Source organism: Elephantulus edwardii, unplaced genomic scaffold, assembly GCF_000299155.1.
Source record: "Elephantulus edwardii isolate Elephantulus edwardi_28Jun2011 unplaced genomic scaffold, EleEdw1.0 scaffold00045, whole genome shotgun sequence".
NCBI lineage: Eukaryota > Metazoa > Chordata > Mammalia > Macroscelidea > Macroscelididae > Elephantulus > Elephantulus edwardii.
The window spans coordinates 16,559,622-16,581,625 of NW_006399795.1; the positions used below are offsets into that span (position 1 = coordinate 16,559,622).

At 53.5% G+C, this 22,004-nt stretch overlaps 2 protein-coding genes across 2 annotated transcripts in view; one reads left to right on the forward strand and one right to left on the reverse strand.

The window, feature by feature from the left end:
• The first annotated feature begins 137 nt into the window (after positions 1–137).
• TMEM240 (transmembrane protein 240) lies at positions 138–4,817 on the forward strand. The gene is made up of 3 exons (XM_006885839.1): positions 138–239; positions 4,021–4,229; positions 4,504–4,817. Exons 1-3 carry the CDS (start codon positions 148–150, stop codon positions 4,650–4,652), a joined length of 450 nt encoding a protein of 149 aa, XP_006885901.1. The 5' UTR covers positions 138–147; the 3' UTR covers positions 4,653–4,817.
• Positions 4,818–6,145: 1,328 nt separating this feature from the next.
• LOC102848777 (ATPase family AAA domain-containing protein 3-like) overlaps positions 6,146–22,004 on the reverse strand; it is a 26,590-nt gene continuing 10,731 nt past the window's right edge. Inside the window, exons 8-16 of the mRNA XM_006885938.1 lie at positions 16,242–16,397; positions 15,324–15,380; positions 14,935–15,060; positions 14,592–14,716; positions 11,682–11,733; positions 10,135–10,205; positions 9,736–9,903; positions 8,170–8,278; positions 6,146–6,289 (exon numbers count right to left, since the gene is read on the reverse strand). Coding sequence (XP_006886000.1) covers positions 6,146–6,289; positions 8,170–8,278; positions 9,736–9,903; positions 10,135–10,205; positions 11,682–11,733; positions 14,592–14,716; positions 14,935–15,060; positions 15,324–15,380; positions 16,242–16,397 — 1,008 coding nt within the window. The remainder of the gene's footprint in view (positions 6,290–8,169; positions 8,279–9,735; positions 9,904–10,134; positions 10,206–11,681; positions 11,734–14,591; positions 14,717–14,934; positions 15,061–15,323; positions 15,381–16,241; positions 16,398–22,004) is intronic.

Consider the following 22,004-nt stretch of genomic DNA (forward strand, 5'->3'; position numbering starts at 1 on the left):
CCCCACCCCGCCTGCGCTCCTCCCACTCCCGCTGCTTCCCCCCCCACACCGTGCGCCCGGCCGGCCTACCCCCGCGGCGCCCCCATCCCCGGCGCCCGGCGCTCGCCACCGACCCGGCATGGGCTCTTCCAGGCCATCGCGTGCTTGATGGACATGAACGCGCTGCTGGACCGATTCCACAACTACATCCTCCCGCACCTGCGGGGCGAGGACCGCGTATGCCACTGCAACTGCGGCCGGTGAGTCCGCGCCCGCCCGCGGGCACGATACGCGCGACCGTACAGGTGCGGGCAGCCCGCTGGGGTGCGGGGAGGTCCTTGCCCACGCAGCCAGGCCCACTCCGGAGGCCCACGCAGGCCGCGCGGGGCCGGGGAGGCGCGGGGCCGGGGCCTAGGGGTGTTGAGGGAGCAGGGGCAGGGGCAGGCCGGCTGAGCTGGAGCGGGGTGGGGCTGCTGGAGTCAGCCCAGGGGCTGAGCCAGACATTCCGGCCAGAGCAGCCCCCTAGCGCCGCTGGGGGAAGGCCGCCCCCGCGGGTACTAGGCCCCTCTGGCCCGGCCTCCTAGCCCAGCCCGGCGTCGGGGCCTGCGCACAGGCAGTGCACGCCGGCCGCACGCCTCGCGACTCCCTCAGTACCCTGTGCACACGGACTTCTGTGAGCCCAAGTGCCTGGAGGTGCAGAAGGTCAAGGTGGGAAGGGCCAGACTCCCTCATTGTACAGAGGAGGAAACTGAGGCAGGGGTGGAGCTTGCTCAAGGTCACTGGAGAGTGGGGGAGGCTTGATCCTGTGCTCATGTGGTGACGGGTTTCCCTCGGCCATGCATGTTTGTACGTCCGTGTACGAAATAAACATCTTCTCACCAGACGCGCATGTGTGTACCGTCTGTGCATATACATGTGCGTCCACACAGCGCACGCGCACGCAGGCCGCACACCCTCGCTCCCACGCGGTGACCACTGCCATCCCCCTAACACATGCGAATATATACTTGTCAGAGGACAGAGACCCGCTGCCCAAGGTCACTCAGCCAGTGGTGGAGGGTGCAAGCCCACGTGCACACGAGCTGGGTGGAAGGGATGAAGATTGCATGCCTGCTCAGCTCGCTACGCACCTGTGGGTGGACAGGTGTGCGGAAAAGTCACAGATCTGAAAGCAGCTGCAGAAGGGGTGCTCGGGTGATCCAGAACCCCAAGAGGAAGTGCCTGGATGGCTACACTTGTAGAACCCGGGGCTCCCACAGGGCATACAGTTCCCATGGCTTGTCCTACATCAAAGGAACATTGAGGCGGCGTTGGTTCCACAGCTTCCTGGGGCCACAGATCAGGTGCGATGTAAGCTAGAACGATCCCAAAAAGCTCCCAGGAGGCTATGCACGTGCAGGGCACCCAGACGAGGCTCAACTCCACCAGCCCACCTACCCCACATACTGACCTGGGTGTGGAAACTGCTCTGTGACGTGACGAATGAGTCCCTGCCCCTGAGCACACACTGGCACACATCCTGCAGGACCTGTGGGTGCAGACAGGCATGTCCTTCGGAGGTGCTGGCACAGGGTGTGCACCTGCTCTAGTATAGTGTTCAGAGAACAAGGTGTAACAGGTGCCAGTGCGGGAAGCAAACACAGGCAAGGGGTGTGCTCGTGTGCAGACGAGAACCCGTGCACACGGAAAGTGTGGCGATCCACACCAGAGCCTGGAGTCACGTTCCGACGCGCGTGTGTGTACATGTATATGCTTTGTGCGCATCTCTACATACAGATCATGTCAATTGCGTGTTCTGACTACTATTGTATATTGATAACATATATGTGTATGCAGAGTACACGTATATAAGCCAATATACAGCAGGAAGCGTGCCCCGGGCCATGCCGATATTCAGCCACATGGGTGCGATCGATGTGTGCTCCCGATACGATCTTGTCCACGGGTTTCTGTGGGCAAAGTCAACGCACACAGAATGCCACGGTGGATTCCATCCATGTGTGTATGGAGTGACTGCATACATGTGTATCCTTGCACGTGCCTGTCAGACGTTTACACAAGGATACGTGTGCAGATGCGCGTGACTGAGACCATGTGTGAACGAGGCCGTACCCGTTGGAGTGAGTGCATGCATGTTGCCAAGGCTGTGTGGGGGCGATGGCTGCGTCCACGTGGAACCCACATGACTGCGTGTGGTACGCACTGTGCTCATGTCCGCAGCTGGTGTGTGCAGTGCATGGGCGTCCTGTGCATGTGGCACACGTGTAGAAGATGGAATCGGGCCTCTTGTAGGCAGACAGAGCATGTGAGGTACAGGGAGACATGTATGTACGTGGCCCAGACATACGTGTGCAGGAAGCACCCTTTTGAGATTGACTCTTGCTTTCATTGGGGGCCTTGGCTCTAAGGGCCGTGGGAGGAGGAAGGGGGTCAGGGGGTGAGCTGCAGGTGCTGGCCGAAGGAGGTGCAGGTATGACCTCTTGACTCCCTGGAGTTCCTGAACTGAGGTGGATGGCCTCGCCATCCTTGCAGGGCCAGGGGGATGATGGTTTCAGACTTCCTCAGTGCCTCCATTTCTAAGTTGTCTGCTCAGCCAGCCAAATGCTGGACAGGACACAGGGGGGGCCCCCCACCCCCGAGGAAGGCCTTCCAAGGTCCAGGCAGAGAAGGCTGGGAGGCAGGAAGTGACGGTGACACTCAGCCGCTGGCTGTCAGCCCCCTGAGGACTCAGTGCTGAAGAGCCAGGCAGGTCACGTGGCCTGAGCATGGTCAGTAGTTTTCCACCAATCATTGATGACTGACGATCTATTGACCAGCTTGTGGTCAGGTGAGTGTGGTTGCAGGAGTCACCATGGCCAATGGCCAGTCCAACTCAGGGGCCATGGTAGCATCACTCACCCATCTACCACCCTCCCAGACACTCTTGAGTGGTTGACCACCTGAACTCCAGCCAGAAGAGGAAGCTGGGGACTGGGAGCCAGAGGTCTGGTCTGCTTCCCAGGCCTGCTTCTAGCAGGTGGTCTCCTCTCTTAACCTCACAAGCCTGGCCCACAGCCCCCTTGTCCCAATTGGGCAGGGCTTGGTCCTCCCGGAGCCCCTGACCTCTTGGGGAGGAGGTGCTTGTATGGTCCCCTCAGGCACAGAGACATCAGAGAGGGCACTGTCAGGCCCAGGGGTCAAGGAATCAGATGGCGTTGGTCCTCACTGGATGGGGGTTTAGGGAACAAAAGCACTGTAAGAGGGTCTCTCCTGCGGCCGACGTGGAACCGCCATTTACTTGAAGGAAGATTCCAGAGAAGCAGGATTGGGAGGGAGGAGCTATTTTTAGGAGTGAGTTGGAGTTTGTGAAACCCCCCTCCATACGGAGACAGCAGTAGCGCTCAGGCAGAGGCAGCCGTGGGAGTAGGGGCCTGGTGGAAGGAGAGGTGGACGGGCAAGGCATAGAAAGAGGGGGCAAGGGGCCTTGGTCAGGAGTGGCCAGCAAACAGGTCATCAGGAAGAGGGAACTAAAGGGCACCGAAGGTGATTGTCTCTGAGCCCCAACCTCAGCCACCGTCCTGGGGCTCTTGTGAGTGGACTCGAGGGCCCTAGGACATCCTGGAGGAGGTGGCATCTGGCCCAGACCAAGTAGGCAGCCAGTGGCCCAGGAGAGGCCAGGCAAGGGGTTCTGAGGCCTCTAAGGACATGGGTGTCTGGGAAGCCTTGCCCATGGACCAGGTCAGTGGTCAGCCAGAGCCACAACTGATGCCAAGAGACAGCAGAGAGGAAGGGGGGCAGCGGAGTCCCTCAGGGTGAGTGCCACCCTCCTCTCTTGCAGAAGGGGGACCAGGGCCCATGGTTGAGCCGCCAAGCTGGGACCTGCCCTCTTGGGTGGCTGTCACACCTGGGCCCAGGTGCCCACGAGCACTAGACTCGGGCTTGGCAGGGCCCCGGGACACAGTGCAAGGCGGGCCAAGGCGGAGTGTCCCCACCCACGGCAGACATGGCCCCTCGGGAGCTGGCAGGGGGCAGGAGAGGTGCCAGCCCACCTGCCGCCCCCAGGCACCACGTGCACTACGTGATCCCGTACGATGGGGACCAGTCGGTGGTGGACGCCGCGGAGAACTACTTTGTGACGGACAATGTGACCAAGCAGGAGATCGACCTCATGCTGGGGCTGCTGCTCGGCTTCTGCATCAGCTGGTTCCTCGTGTGGGTGGACGGTGTCCTGCACTGCGCCGTGCGTGCCTGGAGGGCCGGCCGGCGCTACGGTGAGTGCCACTGTCACCAACTGGGCCCACATGCGCACCAGCCCTGCCCATACCCACCGGGCTCAGGGCCAGCCTTCCCACCCACGGCGCCCATCCACATATGTTCCCCAGCCCACCTGGCCCCTTCCAGAGCCCAGCTGACATCCCGGCTCAGCCCTCTGGCCTCCATCCTACAGTAGCCACCCGGCCTCTCACCCATGGCCAGTTCTCTCCAGCCCCTATCCTGTCCCTGTTTGGCTACCAGGCCACCCAGACCTACACCCTGTTCCCACAGACGGTTCGTGGACCTGGCTGCCCAAGTTCTGTAGCCTGAGGGAGTTTGGCCGGCGGCCGCACAGGCCCTACGAGGAGGCTGCGGGGAACATGGTGCACGTGAAGCAGAAACTCTATCACAATGGCCACCCCAGCCCACGGCACCTTTGAGCCACCTGCAGGACTTGCCAGGGCACACTCAGCTGCTGGCCACTGTACAGATGTGACAAGGACCTTTGCAGCACCATGGCCAGGCAGGACTGGACAGCGGCCTTGGGCCACGGTGGCCGGCCTCAGGCAGCAGAGCCTGGGCGGTCGGGCATCTCCAGCAGAAGGTGCTGACTCCTTTTCTTTTTATAAAGGGGGCTTAGGGTGGGGGCCGGTCGGGGAGGCCACCAGGTCTGGGGGCAGGACCCCAGTCTCCCGGCTGGGTGGGACACTAGGGCAGACCAGGGGCATGCAGGGTCATGTGACTCTGCCCCAAAGGTGCTGGGGGCTGGGGGGGGTGGGCCCCGAGTGGGGAGGTGGGGGGAGCCCGGCTGGTCACCTGGGCTGATAGTTAGGACCTCTTGCCCAGGGTGGGGTCCTGTCTGCACCTGGTCTGGGATAATGTGTTATATAAAACCGGCCTGTGTCTTGTGTTTCCTGTGCATTGTGTCAGTCTGTCTGTCCACCTGGGGTCTTTTGTTTGCGAGCTCAGAACCAGTCTTGGTATTGGGGAGTGAGGCTGGGGAAAGCTCAGGAGAGGCTCTGGTGAGCCAAGAATCCCATCATCGGCACAAGCATGGGGTGCTGCTGACCTCAAGTGAGGGAGCTGGGGCCGCAGGCTGGGCCACCCCAGGCCCAGCAGCAATAAGGCCCCTGGTCAACTACTGCACGAGCAGCCCTCTGCCCAGGGTCCATGGGGGCAGCTCACTGTGATGCCCACTGCAGCTGCAGTCAGTAAATTATCCAGAAAGCTCCCGCCTCCGCCTCTTCTTTCACCTCTGACCCCATAGGGTTGCTGAAGGTCCCCCAGCCCATCCCGCCTATAGTCAATCAAGGACACAAAAGCTGAGGCTCTGAGTCACTTTTTATTAGATTCTGGAGAGGCAGACCCCAGCTCCAATCCTGGGCCATGGCCACTCCAGGCCTGCTGGGGCAAGACCAGCACCAAGTAACCCAGCGACATGGCGTGGCTCCCAGGAGCCACCACTGCCACTGCACAGGCTGGGCCACCAGGCCAAGCCCCCACCTCGGTCTGGGGTCTGGTCCCCAGGAAGCCCTGCCACAGATGACTGGTCTAAAGACAGAGCCCTCCTCTCCTGCACAGACTGCATCCTTGGGGTTCCTTCTCGTGACCCTGCTGAGGTGGTGGGTGCTGTGCCTTCAACTTGACGCCCCAGGTGAGGCACATAAGGAGGGCACAGGTGGGCCAAGAACACTGGGAGGCCTGAGGTCATGCCCCACCCAGGAGGAGGACCTCAGCCTGGCTTGGCACCCTGCTCTAGGGATCCCTCAGAAGTGACGCCAGTAATTGATCTTGTGCCCGGAAGCCTTTAATGTGGCCCTAGCCTGACTGAAAGGTTAAAAATGTCAGAGGGGGCCCTGTGCAGCCTCCCCTCCCACCCAGACTCGCAGCTTGGTGATCCTCTTGTGTCTGTCCACCCAATGCCCTCTTGGCCCTATGAGAACTGGGGCACGCCATCGACGGGGACGTCGGCCCGAAGCCACTGCATCTTCTGCTGATGCTGCTGAATGGCATCATTGACGCGGGCATCCATCATGGCCTCGGTGAGGACGCCATCCTCCGATGAGTACGCCATGGCCTGTGGAAGATGGAGGCTGAAGGGGTCTGGCTAGGGGAAGAACTCAGGTGGCCCCAACCCTCCAATGCCACAGAGCACACACCTAGTCAGTCAGGAAACAGCATCCTGACCTGTGAGCTCTGTCAGGGTGAAGCCCAGAGCTGGTGGCCTCCCCTCCCCCTCCCAGCCTGCGAGGCTCCCGGAGCGGCCGCTTGAGTGACTTTTCCAGACCAGGTGCGCTACCACCAGGGGGCGCCCCAGACCAGAAGAGCCTGACCAGACTCACAGACCTGGGGACCTTGTGCCTGTGGTGGGGCTCAAGTGAGGGCAGCACAGGTCACCCCTGGCCCTGCCCCCAGGAAAAGGCCACTCCCTGACCAGAGGAGATGAAGTCTGAGAGGAGGTGCTGATGTTCCTCCCCAGACCTGCCATCCTAGGCTCGTCGTGGGCAAAGCACCACAGGCCCAAGTAAAGTGCACTGCACACAACACCCAGCAGCTCTGACATGGGGCCAAAGGACAGGGAACTGGGGAGGAGGACTCCTGCATTCTGCCTGAAATATACCCGTGGACCCCAAATCACAGATAGAAACTTTTAAGATATGGTGGTAAATCCTCAAACCAGAGGCTCCAGGGCATTGGGAAGGACTCAAACCAGCAAGGTAACAAGAGGGGCCACTGCAGGGATCCACTGCCACCACGGTGCCCTCAAGGACCAGTGCATGGCTACCTCCCAGGGAGGGGACAGAGCAAGTAGGGCCTTGTGCCTGAGGACGGACCAGGAGGAAGAGAGCAGCAGCTAGGTCTCTAGCTTTCCCTTCGCTTGGGATCGGCACATTCCAGGCTAGTGCTAGGCCTGGACACTCCCTACCTGGAATTTCTCACCTGCTGCAGCAGGCCTGACACCCAGGGTCAGAGCACATCCTGGGATCCGAACTGGAACACACAGGAACCTCCAGCTCTGCCCGTCAGGTACACAGACACCATTACCTGCTTTGTCAGGTGTCAGAACAATGAGAACCCCTCAGCTGGGCTGAGCAGGGCTGAAGTTCGGGTCTGGGGCTGTCTGTCAGAGTAATGTGAGGTCATCCTGTCTCCTCTATCCACATAGTTCACACTCGTTCACCCCAAGGCTTGTTAAGTGGCTAGGTGGTCACGTGACATGAGCAAGCTCCTGGAGGTGGGACAGGGTGGAGCCGCACCCTGTGACTCACCTGCGTAGATCACAGCATGCACTCTCCAGGCAGTTCCCCCCAGAGCCCAGGTACCCCAGATGGTACACAGTGCTCATTAGGGGTGCTGACTCCCTGCCCAGGGCAGCTACGAAGCTGCTTCTGGGAGTTTCAGAAAGGAAATAGGGTGCTGAGGGGTTCTTGCCTAGAGCCCTGCCCAATGCCCTAGAAGCTGCACACCAGGTGGGTTTACAGAGCCAGGGCGGCCTGGACAGCGAGGGTAGCCTGGACAGCGAGGCCCTCGGGCACACCTAGAGGCCCTTGCCAGCCAGCACTCCTGCTGGACGGAACGGACTTCCTAGTCCCGTCCACATCTACGGAAACAGGGCACGTCCACAACAAGGCTCCAGGTGGACCAGGACTTCTCCCTTGTCCCAGCTGTATCTGGAGACCCTCACTTTCCCTATCTGGGGACATTTGGTGTGGAGTCACCTGGACTGTAGTTGTGACACCACTCTCTTCCCAGAGAACAGCATTTAATATAGTTGGGCGTCAAGATCTGCATCGCCCTCACTCTTCTCATGGTCACCTGTGACCCCGATTCCTGGTGGGATCAGGGCAGTCCAGCCTGTCTGTGTGCAGCCACACCATGGCGCACATCTCTGCACAAACCGAGGCTCTTGTTCTGGGCCCTGGGTAGTTCCCAGACAGCAGCACGCGCCCACCTCACCTGCCAGGCCACGGCCAGCTGGGCGATCTCCCGGCCCGACATGCCCTCTGTCAGCTGGGCGATCTCCGAGCACTTCTTGCTGTAGTCAAACTGGGCCAACTTAAGGCGTCTGGGGAGACAAGTTCCCAGGCTGGCTGTGGGTGGTGCTGTGCAGAGGGGCTCCCTGAGGGCTGGGGAGCAGGGTCAAGAACACTGCATCCTCAGAGCCAGGGCATCCCGGCAACCCCCCTCCACACTGCCAGTCATTGGACACCTTCCATCTGCAGCCCAGGTGAGGACATGGTAGGTGAAGCCCCCTGAGTGGCCTGCAGAAGTGTCCAAGCCCTGAGAAATGTTCCCATGGCAACCACTGTCCATCCCCACAGAACAAAGGCTCCTGGGTCCACCACAGTCTAGCCACCTCCACACCTTCCAGCCTCCAATAAAATCTAACAAGCAGGAAACTGAGCAAAGAAAAGTAAATTTCTCAACTAACTATGCACTGATCCTCTTAGGCACCACACTGCATGGAACTCCCTTCCAAGCCACCGAGGATTCTAGAATGCTGTGTTACTGAAGCCAGGGAGCACCAGGTGCTACTGGGAGTGGATGCAGGGCAGAGGCGGCTCATGTGAGGGAGGTCTGTGGAGTCAGAGGGGCAGCCCCCATGAAGACACAAGAGTTCCGCTCTGTGATGTGACATGATGGCAGAAAGGTGGCCAGAGGGATCTAGGTCAGGGCCTGGAAGACCTGCTGGCTCTGCATGACTGAGGCCTCGTCCTCGTGGGACAATCAGAAATAGACTACACGCTGATCTGGGGCATTCGTGATGTAGCGTGGGACACAGGGTAGCTCGGATGGCAAGCTGGGGGCCCCCAGCCACGGCAGGCACTGGCAACCAACACTGGTCCACTCAGCCCACTATCCATTCGCTGTGCTGGTCTCCTCTCACTGGGCCAGGGTCTGTGCAAGGTGGCATGGGGATCAAGAGAAGATCCTGGCTGTATGCACTGGTGAGGGGCAGGGTGGGGCCTTGCCATGGCACTTCAAGTCCACACAGTTGGAAGCCCACTGGGGCTCAGGCCCTTGGAGTATGTGGCCTGCAGCTGGCTGGGCTGCCCAGCTCACAAGAGCAATGACCAAAGTTCAGCTTTCACAGCCAACCTGAGGCCCGATGAATGCCCAGCAGCTGGCCTCAAACTCAGCACAGCCCATAGCCTCCTGAGGCTGCTCCCCAGCTACCTGACATGAGGCCTAACCTGTTCCCTAAATTTCCCAAGGATGACTGCACACTCCCCATAATGGAGTGTTCGAGATGTACGTTTGTACAAATGATGTCCAGCAGCCACCTGCCAGGGTGTTCTGTGGTGAGGAACCCTCTTGGGGTTCAAACAGGAGCAGGAGACAATGACACTCGGCCAAGAATGCCAAGTACAGGTACAAACATAAACTCTTGCATGAGGACACAGTGCACTGGGCAGGTGTGACCACCTCACATGGTAGGGCTACAGGTGGTGCCTAAGGGACAGTGTCCACCGAGGACAAGCAGAGAAGAGGCCAGAGGCCAGGCGGGCGGCGCAGACTCACTGCTTCCCCTCCGTGGCTGGCTTGAGGATGTGCTTGTCGAAGTACAGCCTCACCAGGCGCTCCCGCTCCTCCAGCTGCGGCAACGTGAAGTTCACCATCTCGTCTATGCGGTCGTTGATGGCCCAGTCAAACTGCTCGGGCTGGTTGCTAGCCAGGACCAGCATGAACCTGCAGACAGGCAGAGAAACAGCTTGTGCCAGGTGCCTTCTGCGCACCGCAGCAGCTCCAAGCAAGCTGGCACGGGCGGAAAGAAGGGCCCAGGGACGGGGTGGCTAGAAGAGGCCGGGTACAGGGTTCTGGACCCCATATGTTTGCAGACACCCTCGTGATCAGTGCCCCAGTCTCATCAGTCTCCTCTAATGGAGGAAGGGCCCACGTGGTGGCACGGGGTAGCCTTACTTGTTGCTGTGCTGACCAGTCCTATGCAGGAAGGCATTCAGAGTGGCCCTCAGGTCCTCACTGATCTTCTCCTGCAGGGAGAATGTGCTAGTGTTATTCAGGAGGCCAAGGGGTGGGGTGTGGTTGGGGCATGGACAGCAGAGGGGCGCCAAGAAAGGCTCTGCCCCTCCAGCTTTAGCCAAGGCACATTGAGCAAGATCACATGATTTTTTGTCTAAAATTGGAATCCGTTCCTCCAGTGCTTGAACGAGCAGTGTTGAAACGGTTTGAAGCCTTGCTCTATACCATCCATAGAGCAAGGTTATAGAAATTTCAGACTACTGGGAGTAAAAAAACTCAGAAAAACAAAAAACATGAAATTAAAATCCAGGTTGGAAGTAGTCTGGAGCAGCCAGATTCTACAGAGGTTGGTTTTCTGGTTCCGGTGAGGATTAGGGTGGTATGTTTACTTCCTATTGGGTGTGAGATGATTTTATTCGGCCTCCTATATATAGCACTGGTCTGTGCATTGCTGTACAGAGGGAACTCATGTTGCTGTGATGCTGAACACTGTGACAGTGATGTGCCAATCGTGGTAATAGGTACCCATGGTGGACAGTGCTGGCTGGAGCTTCCCGACTAAATCAAGCCTGGAAGTAGGAGCGGCATCCACTTCCGAAATGGCTTGCCTCCGGAAACTCTATGTACGAACAGTGCTCAGGCTATTCATTCATAGGGTCGCTATGAGTCGTCTACGACTCGACAGCACCAAACAACAAACAACAACATTTAAAAATCCATTTGGTCAGCAGTATGGGGCTGGAATCCAGGATGGAAATCATCTGGAGCAGCTGGATTCTACAGAGGTTTGATTTCTGGTTTCGGGGCTATGTTTACTAGCCATTTGGTGTGAGCTGATTTTTTTTTTTGCCTCCTATTTAAAAATGCATTTGGGCCCTGGATTTAATTGTTTTTGGTCAAATATTCTTCTAAGTGGTATAGCACTGGTCTGTGCATTGCTGTACAGAGTTAACTCATGGTTGCTATGATGCTAAACACTGTGACACTGATGTGTCAAATGCAATTATGGTTACCCATGGTGGACAGTGTTTGGTGTAGCTCCCTGATTAAAACAAGCTTGGAAGCAGGAGTGGCATCCACTTCCGAAATAGCTTGCCTCCAGAAATTCTATGAACATGGAGAAATGATGAAAGTGATACAAGTGTTCAGGTCTTTCATTCACAGGGTTGCCGTGAGTCACCTATGATTCGATGGCACCTAACAACAAAATTAGAAGCCTACACCTAACTTGAGGCAGACTCTAAAAATGCCTCAGATGGAATTTGTCTTCCAAATGAAACTGACAAAAGCAGCAACTGGGAGCAGCTCCATGGCAGCATGTGCACAAGTTAAGCAACACCTGTGGGTGTCACCAGCAGGCCCATCTCTAATAATGGGGCCTCCCACCCCCCCCCCAACCCAGTGGTCCTGAGAAGCACTGGAGCCCCCGGCTGCTTACTGCTGCCCAGCCACCCCACAGCACCATATAGTAGCCTGAAGGTACTCACAGTTGCCCGTTTCCTGAGAAAGGCATCGGCCTCGTCCACAAAGAGCAGGAGGCTGTGGGTGGGAGGGCACTGATGAGAAACAGGGCAGCGGGAGAGGCTTGGGCACAGAAGTCCACGGGGAGGAACACAGAGGCTCTGCCCTTGTCAGAGGTACCAGCAGGCTGAGAGAGGAGCTCAAATCAGTTTTCAGAGCCCACATCACACACCACCCTCTGATACACTGAGAGGCCAAGTCTTGGCAGCATGTGGGTCAAGTAGGGCCTTTCCCTTTTGACACATTTTACTCCTCCATCACCAAAAACCCTATACAGCATCATTCTTCGACCCCATGGGGTTGCTATGAGACAGATCAACTGGACAGCCCCTGGTCATGGCATGGACTGAATAAGGCTGAATAAGGAGACTGTCAAGTACGATGCAGAAGGGATTTTGCAGAGCCATCGCTCTTACATGGCTTTTCTGATAACTCTCACCAATTGATCAGGTATGATTAGGCTAGTAAGGGGCTTATGGCGCATCAAAGGTCAGCTTGGCAATAAATAAACATAAAAACCATAAAAATTTTGCTAATAAACAATCATACTAACAAGGGGCATGGAAGATTTGGAGACGTTTTCTTGTTATGTGTCATCAAGTTGAAACCAACAGAGCTGACACTCCCTCTGGTGGGCTTTTGGCAGCCGTATATCACACAGGAGTTGACTGCCCATCTTTCTTCCACATAGCAGCAGGTGGATTTGAACTGCATGCTTTTGGAACTGTAGCACAGCTTCTTATCACTATACCAAGTGTTAGACTGTTCACCCCAAAATTGGCTTGTGGCAGCCAAGCATTCATAGCGATGCTGCCTTTTGATCCTTCGATGCTGACTCTTCCTATCAGTAGGCGACTAGGTGGGACTATGGAAATAAGGCTTATGGAAACCCTAGTGAGGGTACTATTCAGTTTTGCCATCCTGCTACTTTAAAATGAGCTATCCTCGACACAGGAGAGGCCAACTACCATCAATAAAGAAGAGTCAGGTGCACAGCATAGGCTTTGGACCTGGAGTCCGGTGCTAAGAACCTCCTAGACCCAGAAGATGTGGAAGAGAGCTGAATACTGGAGAAGGCCCAAGATGGTGATAAGTGGTGGCAACCACAGCAGAGAAATGCTAGCATCAAAATCACTGAGGACTGGGCGATGGTGTGGTGGACATCCCAGCCTAAGGAGAGAGGCAGGAACTGTGGGTGTAATGACCCATAGAGCATGAGAACTAAGTGGCTTCCGGCACGAAGATTGCTGACAGAGGGGGTGCCTCCAGGCACTTATTAAAGGAGCTAATAGCTCCGTAGCATTTGCCCAAGCAGGGCACATGCCAGGGGGCCACAAGAAGCCCTCCATGGCTGTGAGAAGCTAAGGGCCATCCTGTATTAGAGAAAACAAATGCTGTCTATGTGCTCTGTGATTATGATCCCAAGCTGCAACCTGTTACACCTCTAATAAACTCCACAGTTCGAAGTATGGTCTGTGAGTTCTATGTGGCCATTTCAAAAAAATTAATGAACCCAGCAGAGAAAGTCAAAAGTGCTGTAGGAAGAATGTGCAGTACCAGAATTGGTAAAAAGGTTAGAAAAAGGAGGTTACATATGACCTTCACCTCACAGGAACCAGTTTTGGGCCAATGCTGATCTTGATTCTTTTCTCTCCAGCTTGCGAAATTAGACAAAGATTTTTCACAAACTAAAATAAACAGTGGACTTCTGGTGGTCTAGTGGCTAAGAAGTTGCACTGCTGACCCAATGGCATACGGTTTAAGTCCACTAGCTGCTTGCATCTTCAGAGAAAGATAAGCAATTTACTCCCATGAGATTTAGACTCTGAAAACCTGGAGGGTCAGCTAAGAGCCAGTTCTGAATTGATGGCAGGTGACAATGTAGCCAAATGAACAATTTGCTGTATTTTAAAAGAAATTAAGAAACTACTGCCCTGAAATGATCTTTAATCCTTAAACCAAATGTGTCAACTTACAGATTCTTAAAACCAAACAAAATTCAGGCCAACTAGCCATGTCTGCCTTGAGCATTACATTTTTGAGATCTCTATGCGAGTAAACAGACAGCAGCAGATCAAGGGATCAGACAAAATTTAGGGGACAGTGATTTTATATCAATGACTGCAAACAACCCAGAAAAGGAGGTTGAGAAAGACTGCACAACTCATAGGATGTGGTCAGCGTCACCAGACTGTATCTGCACGAACTGTTCAATTGGTGTACTCTGCTGTGAACATCTCACCAGTAACAACACAAAAGGAAGTATTAAGACAGATAAAACCAAAAATCTCTTCCCTAGCACATGAGAAGGACTCAGTGTAGACTCAGTGGCTGACTCTTCCAAAGTCAGTACTGAGGGAAGGGCCAAAGACCAAGGATACATCAGGCAGCCAGTAGGTGTGGGCAGGCCAGACACTGACAAAGCTCTGATATAGCCAGTATTCCCAGGGGGATGCAGAACTGCACTTTCAGGGGAAAGCAACGTCTTCAACACAAGCACATTCACACAAACACGTACATGCAAACACACACACACACACACACACACACACACTCTCTCTCTCTCTCTCTCTCTCTCTCTCTCTCAAGAGGGAGGCTGGTTCACCTGGGCCGAGCTGTCACTGCTCTGCAAACCCCATCTTGCCCTCACTGCTGGTACTGCAGTCTCCCAGGTAAGCCACCTCACCTTGTTTGGGACACTGAAAGGTGTCCAGGGTCATAGACCTCATTATTCACAGTATATCAGTATCCACAGGGTCATGTCCCAGGGATGGCAGAGAGGCAGGCTGTTAGCCATCAGATCCTCAAAAGCAAATCTGGGTGGGTGGGGCGTCTCTGTTCATTATCCTTGGGACATTGTAGGGTTGGGGACTTACCCTCGCCGGCTGGTGTTGGCCCAGTCAAAGACTTTGTGCATGGCGGTCACTCCCTCCCGGCCCAACGGTGCCACATCGCCACCTGTCATAATGGCGTAGTCCATGCCTGAGTGTAGGGCCAGTTTCTGCATAAGAGGGAGAGGCGAGATGAGATGTGCTCCATTCTACTGCCTCCACAGAAGGCACCCACCCTTGGTCCTTCTCAGAGCCCAGCACCAACAGTCTCCTGCCCTGTCTGCATCTGAAGAGCAAGATGGGTGTCATCTCAGCCTCACACAGCTTGGAGGAGGCAGATCTGGGGGGCTGTCCAAAGGGTAAAATCCCATGCTGGAGCACACCTCACCTTGGCAAACAGTGTTTTCCCAGTGCCTGGGGGTCCATACATCAGAATATTCCGGTACAGGCTCCCATTCTTCTTTGTGTTCCTTGTTGCAATTGCGATGTCTCTCACCCGCTCCTCCAGCTTGGGCTGTGGGAGCAGTAAGAGGGATCTGGGACACAGCACTGGCTGTGAGGCCCACACAGGGCAAGGAGGAGCATGGGCTGCAGGGCTGGGCCAGGGTGGGGCTCAGGTAGGGAATTCTAGTCCCAGGAGTCACTGCACTAAAGAAATGTGCCAGGTAGTCCCAGGCTTGTGGGGTAAACATGGAGTAAGCTGAGGCTCAGTTCTGAGGTGCTGCCCTAAGCTGTGATAAAGGCAGTGCTGAACTCGGGACAAAGTCAACTACTTACGCTAAGGACAACGCCTTCTAATGCGTCCTGGGGCTTGCTGAGAAGCCGCTTGCTGACCTGTGGGGACAGCAAAACCATCCATTAATGGTGTGAGGAGACAGCAGAAAGGCCCAGGCAATTCCAGGACCAGGTGTCACGATGTGAGACTATTCCAGGTAAGGGCTGGCCAGTACATGCTGCAGTTTTGTACACGGCACCAGTGAAGGAGGGTGACATGCTTGCTTGAAAACATGTCAGGAACGCCATCAAGAGCACCGTCTGAATCATCTGATGTGAGTTGTGACTAACAGGATCCTTCACTGGAGCGGGAGGCTCCATCTCCGGGAGAGGGGACTATGGGGCCTGCAAACGGGTCAGGGTCCACTCAGAGGGGACAGGTGCATCCACATCCTCCAGAAGTGACAGCAGAGACTGAGGACTTTCCAGAGGGTCCAAGTGGACAGAGCCTCACAATGTCTTACAAATTTGAGGACAGATGCACTGGCATTTGGGTAAAAAGGTTTGGAAGGAGAGTTTGCATCTGTAATTTGCCCATAATGTAAGAAAAGCAGGGAAGGGCATTGAGAAGAGGGGTTAGGAGGCAGCCCATTGCAGAAGGAGCCTCCATGGGGCTCTTGGCTGCCAAGAACCCAGCAGGTCAGCACCAATTCTTCAGACAAGTAGAAGAGGGAGAGTTAAGGGAACCCCAACTCAGAACCTACAGGAACAGGCTGGCAGGAGCCTGGCCTGGTGCTGGCAAGATGCCTGCTCTGAGTACAGGCAGGTTCACCAACAGGTGATCAGGGAGGGGCTCATCTAACAGGAAGTGACCAGGGAGGGGCTCACCTGAATGGGAGGTGACCAGGAAGGGGCTCACGTGAATGATAAGTGAACAGGGAGGGGCTCACATGAATGATAAGTGAACAGGGAGGGGCTCACCTGGAAAGGGTGCTTCAGTGCCTCCAGCACAGTGATGCGGGAGGTCTCCCTCACCAGAGATGGCTTCCCCAGCCGGGCCTCTATGTAACGGCCAGCCACGGCGGTGGCATTCTTGGCAGAGTAGACCCCGACAGCCAACAACGTCAACCCAGCCACCTGGGTCAGGGGAGGGAGAGAGCACAAGGCCAGGGTCACAGCTCTAGCGGCAGTGATCTGTCGGCACACAGGTGGGGCTAAGGCCCGGGAGGGAGCACCGTGCAGAGCCCACGTGAAACCTGCTTCTCATCATGTCCAACAGCCACGTGACAGATCTAGGGAGTCAGGCAGAAGTCCAGACACAGAATGAAAGAGCCTCCATTCACCAGGCTCCCTGAACAAAGCCCAGAAGTGCCAGAGATGTGCATCCCTGAGAGCAGAGAGGCCCTAGGGCTTGGGCTGGCCACACTGACCAATAAAGAGCCCCCTTTAGTGTCCTGCAAGGGCCTCACAGTGAGCACCACCCAGGTCCCAGCTACAATGGAACCTTCTAACCCTACAGACCGCAGACAACAGGGCCAAAGGCAGGAGTCTTGTAGACCAAGTGGTCAGACAAGCAGGAAAGGACACAACCACCAACCTCTTGGAATACTGACCCCTTGAGGAGACAGCCTGGTCCAAACCTCAGGTCCCTCACATGGGAACAGTGCGGTCTCTGCAGGAAATGGTAAACAGGCCATAGGCTCAGCAGCTCCCTCTGCTTCCCCAGACATGCCAGGAAAGAACAGGAGATGCCAGCTCTCCAGGCTGCAAATTTCAGACGCCAATAGGGGCCTTGATGCTTTGTGTCTATCCTGACAGCCCAAATGATATCCTCAGTAATGACATAGCCCCTCTCCATCAGGATAGCAACCTAGACACATGGCACCCAGAGATGGAGCCACCAACACATTAATAGGTGCTGGTCAACAGCTGGATTCGCCTACACGCTGCACTGTGGGACAACAACCTCATAACAGGACACAGGGGCCCAGGCCCCAGGACAGGCAGCAGAGACCTTGTCTCAATGTCCTGAGGGGTCAGCAGTAGATTAAAGGACAAGTAGGGCAAAGTCCAAGCTGGATTTAGAAGAGGCTGTGGCACCACATGCAAGCAACATTCTACTGAAGATTATCCAAAAACGACTGGAACAGCACATCAGCAGAGAAATTCCAGAAGTCCAGGCTGGGTTTAGAAGGGGTCGTGGTACTAGGGATATTGTAGCTGATGTTAGATGGATCTTAGCTAAAAGCAGAGAATACCAGAAGAATGTCTATCTGTGTTTCATTGATTATGCAAAGGCGTTTTGACTGTGTGGATCATAACAAACTGTGGCTGACTCTGAGAAGAACGGGAATCCCAGAACATTTAATTGTGCTAATGCGAAACCTATACTTGGACCAAGAGGCAGTCATCAGAACAGAGCAGGGCAACACTGCATGGTTCAAAATTGAGGAGGGTGTACGTCAGGGATGTGTCCTATCTCCATACCTTTTCAACCTGTATGCAGAGCAGATTATCCATGAGGCTGGGCTCGATGAGGAGAAGTGTGGCGTTAGGATTGGTGGAAGATCTATCAACAGTCTGTGTTATACAGATGACACAACCCTGCTCGCTGAAACTGAGGAGGACCTCATGCACCTGCTGCAGAGGGTCAAGGACTGCAGGCTTCAGTATGGACTGAGGCTCAATGTCAAGAAGACAAAGATTCTCACCACTGGACCTATGGGTAGCATCAAGATGGATGGCGAAGGGATTAAGATTGTTCACAGCTTCAGTTTGCTCGGCTCCATGGTCAACACTCTTGGCACCAGCAGCCAGGAAATAAAAAACATATTGCGATGGGAAAGTCTGCTGTTAGGGACCTCTCTAAAGTACTCAAAAGCAATGGTGTCTCTCTGGAGACTAAGGTGCGCCTGATACAGGCCATGGTCTTTGCAATCACTTGTTATGCATCAGAGAGTTGGACAATGACTAAGGAGGATAGAAGGAGAATTGATGCCTTTGAGCTGTGGTGCTGGAGAAGAGTACTGAATGGACCATGGACTGCAAAGAAAACAAACACATTCATCCTAAAGAGGGTTAAACCAGGCTACTCCTTGGAGGCAAGGACTCTGGGGCTTTGTCTGACATACTTTGGACATGTTGTAAGGAGAGACAGGTCCTTGGAGAGGGACATCATGCTTGGTAGGGTAGAGGGACAGTGCAGGAGGGGAAGACCCTCTATGAGGTGGATTGATTCAGTGACTGGGGTAATCGGGATGGGTGTGTCAGAGGCAATGCGATTGGCACAGGATAGAGCAGGGTTTAGGGCTGTTGTACATAGGGTCGCTATGAGTCGCAAACGACTCGACGGCACATAACAACAACAACAATAGGTTTCATCCTCCAAGAAGATCTAGCAAGGGTAGTGATTAGTATCTGTGCTCTGTGGCACTGGACAGCAGAGCCCCAAATATATGAAGCTAATACTGAAAGACTAAAGAGAGAAAGCTATTTTCATAAAAATGTTGGAGACTTTAGTAGCCCATTTTCAATAATGAATAGAATAACCTGGAAGATCAATAAGGAAACCGAGAACTTTCACAACACTATAAGCCAACTGGACTGAACACACATTGCTGAACACTCCTCTAAATATAAAAGAATGCACATTTTCTGAAATGCATATAGAACAGTCTCTAAGACATCAGAAGTTAGGTGCCAAATCAATCTTAAAAACCTTAAAAAGAGATCGATTATTTGTGCCATTCTAAGGAAAGGTATATGATAGAACGAAGAAATTACTAACAATAATGTTAGTGTCATACGACAAGGAAATTTTTTAAAATTTTTTAATTATTTTTTGTGTGTGTACCGTAAAACTGGATCTGACTGGTACAGGAGGAGATTGCCTCTCCTTCTCCAGCAGAGCATCTGGTGGATTTGAACCGTGTGCCTCCAGGATTGCAGTGCAGCTTCTTGCTACTAGGCCACCAGAGCTCCCTATGACAAGGACCAGTTGCAGCAATACAGAACAGAGCACTGCCAGAAATTCAAGCCAGATTCAGAAAAGAATTTGGAACAAGGGACATCACCGTTAATGTCAGATGGATCCTGGTTAAAAGCAGAGGAACACTACCAGACAGATGTTTACCTGGGTTTTATGAAACAGTCAAAGGCGTCTGACTATGTGGCTCATAACAAGTTATGAGTAACACTGAGAAAAATGGGTATTTCAGAACATTTAATTGTGCTCATGCAAAACCTTTATGTAGACCAAGCAGCATACACTGGGACACAATAAAGGGATATACTGCATAGTTCAAAATTGTAAAGGTGTACATCAGGATTGTATTCTTTTATCTATTTACTCTAAATGCTGAGCAAATTAGTCTGAGAAACTAGACTGTATGAAGAATGCAACATCAGAACTGGTGAGGGCTCAATCTGCACATGCCCCACTGCTTTTGCCGACTCGAAGCACTTACTAATGCAGACTACGGCCTTCATTATGAATTACACCTCATCATCATAAAGGGAAAACAACGTCCTCACAGCTGGATCTACACACCACCACAAAAAATGGAGAAGACCTGAAGATACAAAGAAAGGGTTTCATCTTACTGTGATCAACAGTTCATGCTCAAGAAAGGAACAGTCAAGAAACCCAAGTAGCACAACGGGTGGCGAAAGATATCTTTAAAGTGTTAAAAGAAAGGTCCAGGGAGCTCTGGTGGCCTAGTGGCAAGACACTGCACTGAAATCCCAGAGGTACACGGTTCAAATCCACCAGATGCTCTGCTGGAGAAAGAGGGGGCAATCTCCTCCTGTACCAGTCAGCTCTGATTTGACGGTACACGTAAAAATAATACAATGAAAATAAAAATTAAAAAAAAAGAAAGAAAGCTCTTTAGTGAAAGGCATTGAGACTTCAGCTCACGTAGCTTGGACATGGTACCAGGAGGGACCAGTTCCTGAGGAAGTATATCATGTCTGATAAAATAAGTCAAAGTCATTGCCACTGAGTTGGAACCAACTTAAGAGTTGACCTTGCAGCAGATTTGTAAAGGCTATAAATTGCACAGCAAGAAACTATCCATTATTTCTCCCTGGGAGCTGCTTATGAATTCGAACTCCCTATGGACTATACCATCAGAGATCCGCTGATAGAGGATTAGTGAAAAACGGACCCTCAATGAGACAGAAGTCGTAACAATGTGATCAAGAATGATGATGGATGGCTACAGGGCTGGTGCAGAACCAACAGCTCTTTGTTCCACTGTGCGTGGTGGTAGTACGAGCTGGAACCCACCTGGTGGCCCTCACAGCCTAGTGGAGCTCTGGTAGGCAGTCCACACGCACCTACCCAAAGCTCAAGCCTCTCTGGAAGCTCAAGTCAACCAGCAGCTCTGAGGGAGAGAGATGGACAATCTCCTCCTACCTGTAGATTTACAGCCTTGGACACTAATGGGTTGGGGTGTGAGTGTGTGTGCGTGCGCACTATGAGCTGGTTCTGACACTGTCAGCTATGTCAGCAATGAGCTGGAAATGTGTCAGAACCTGAGTTTTAAATGTTAACATTAAAAAGACTGAAATGATACAAAGTGCATTTTCCAATCATGAAGGAATGGACTAGAAACCAGAACTCATTACAGACAACAAAAAGGAATGGAGAAATCCATAAATATGTTAACAACAGATCTAAGGATAAGAGGGAAAGAAAAGATTATCACGTGACAAAGGTAAATGAAAACGCAACAAAATTTATGCGATGCAGAACTAAGAACAAACTCAAGAGGTCTAAATGATCAGTACTGAGTACTAAGCGAGGAGCCCTGGTGGTGTAGCACATAAAGTACTGAATCAGCAGCAGTTCAAATCCTCCAGTTGCTCTGTGATAGAAAGCTGGACAGTGTCCTCACATAGATTTACAGGCTTGGAAATGCGTGGAGGGTCACTACGAGCTGAAACAGACTCTGTGGCCATGACTAAATTCTAAGTGCTTGTTGTTAGGTGCTGTCGAGTTGACTCAACTCATAGTGACGCTATGAACAACACTCTTAACCCTGTTCTATCCTGTGCCATCCTCGCAACTGCCGACACACTTGAGCCCACTGCTGCAGTTACGGTGCCAATCTACCTGGTTGAGGGTCTTGCTCCTCCACTTTTCCAAATAAGAAGTCCCTTTCCAAGAAACAGCCCCTCTCAACATGCTCACTCTCTCAGATCATAGCAAGTGATTGAAGAGACCATGGCCTGAAATCTGGGGCACCTTAGTCCTCAAACTGATATTACTGATCCTCAAAAGTCTGGAGATGTCCTTGGCTGCAGACTTTCCCAGTGCAGTATGTCTCCTATCTCCTGACTGCTGTTACCAAGGGTGCTGATTATGGATCCAAGCAAGATGAAATTGTTGGCCATTTCAATCTTTTCTCCATCTGTCATGATGTTGCCTATTGGCCCTGTAGTAAGAATTTATATTTTCTTGATATTAAGATGCAATCCATAAGGGAGCTCTGGTGGCCTAGTGGCAAGAAGCTGCACTGCAATCTTAAGAGGCGTGTGGTTCGAATTCACCAGGTGCTCTGCTGGAGAAGAAGTGGCAATCTCCTCCTGTACCAGTCAGATTTGATTTGACAGTACACACACACACACACACACACACACACACGTGTCATCACAGGAGACTAGAGCGAGGGCTACATGGTGGAGGGGACCTGGGGGAGGGTTTGTAAAACAATGAAAGAATCTTTTCTTTTACTTTTC

Bases quoted from the DNA above. Each gene is read 5' to 3' on its own strand.
- TMEM240 (XM_006885839.1), top strand. From the start codon at position 148: ATGGACATGAACGCGCTGCTGGACCGATTCCACAACTACATCCTCCCG. The intron at 240-4,020 runs GTGAGTCCGCGC...TGCCGCCCCCAG, and splicing joins TGCCACTGCAACTGCGGCCG to GCACCACGTGCACTACGTGA. The intron at 4,230-4,503 runs GTGAGTGCCACT...CTGTTCCCACAG, and splicing joins GAGGGCCGGCCGGCGCTACG to ACGGTTCGTGGACCTGGCTG.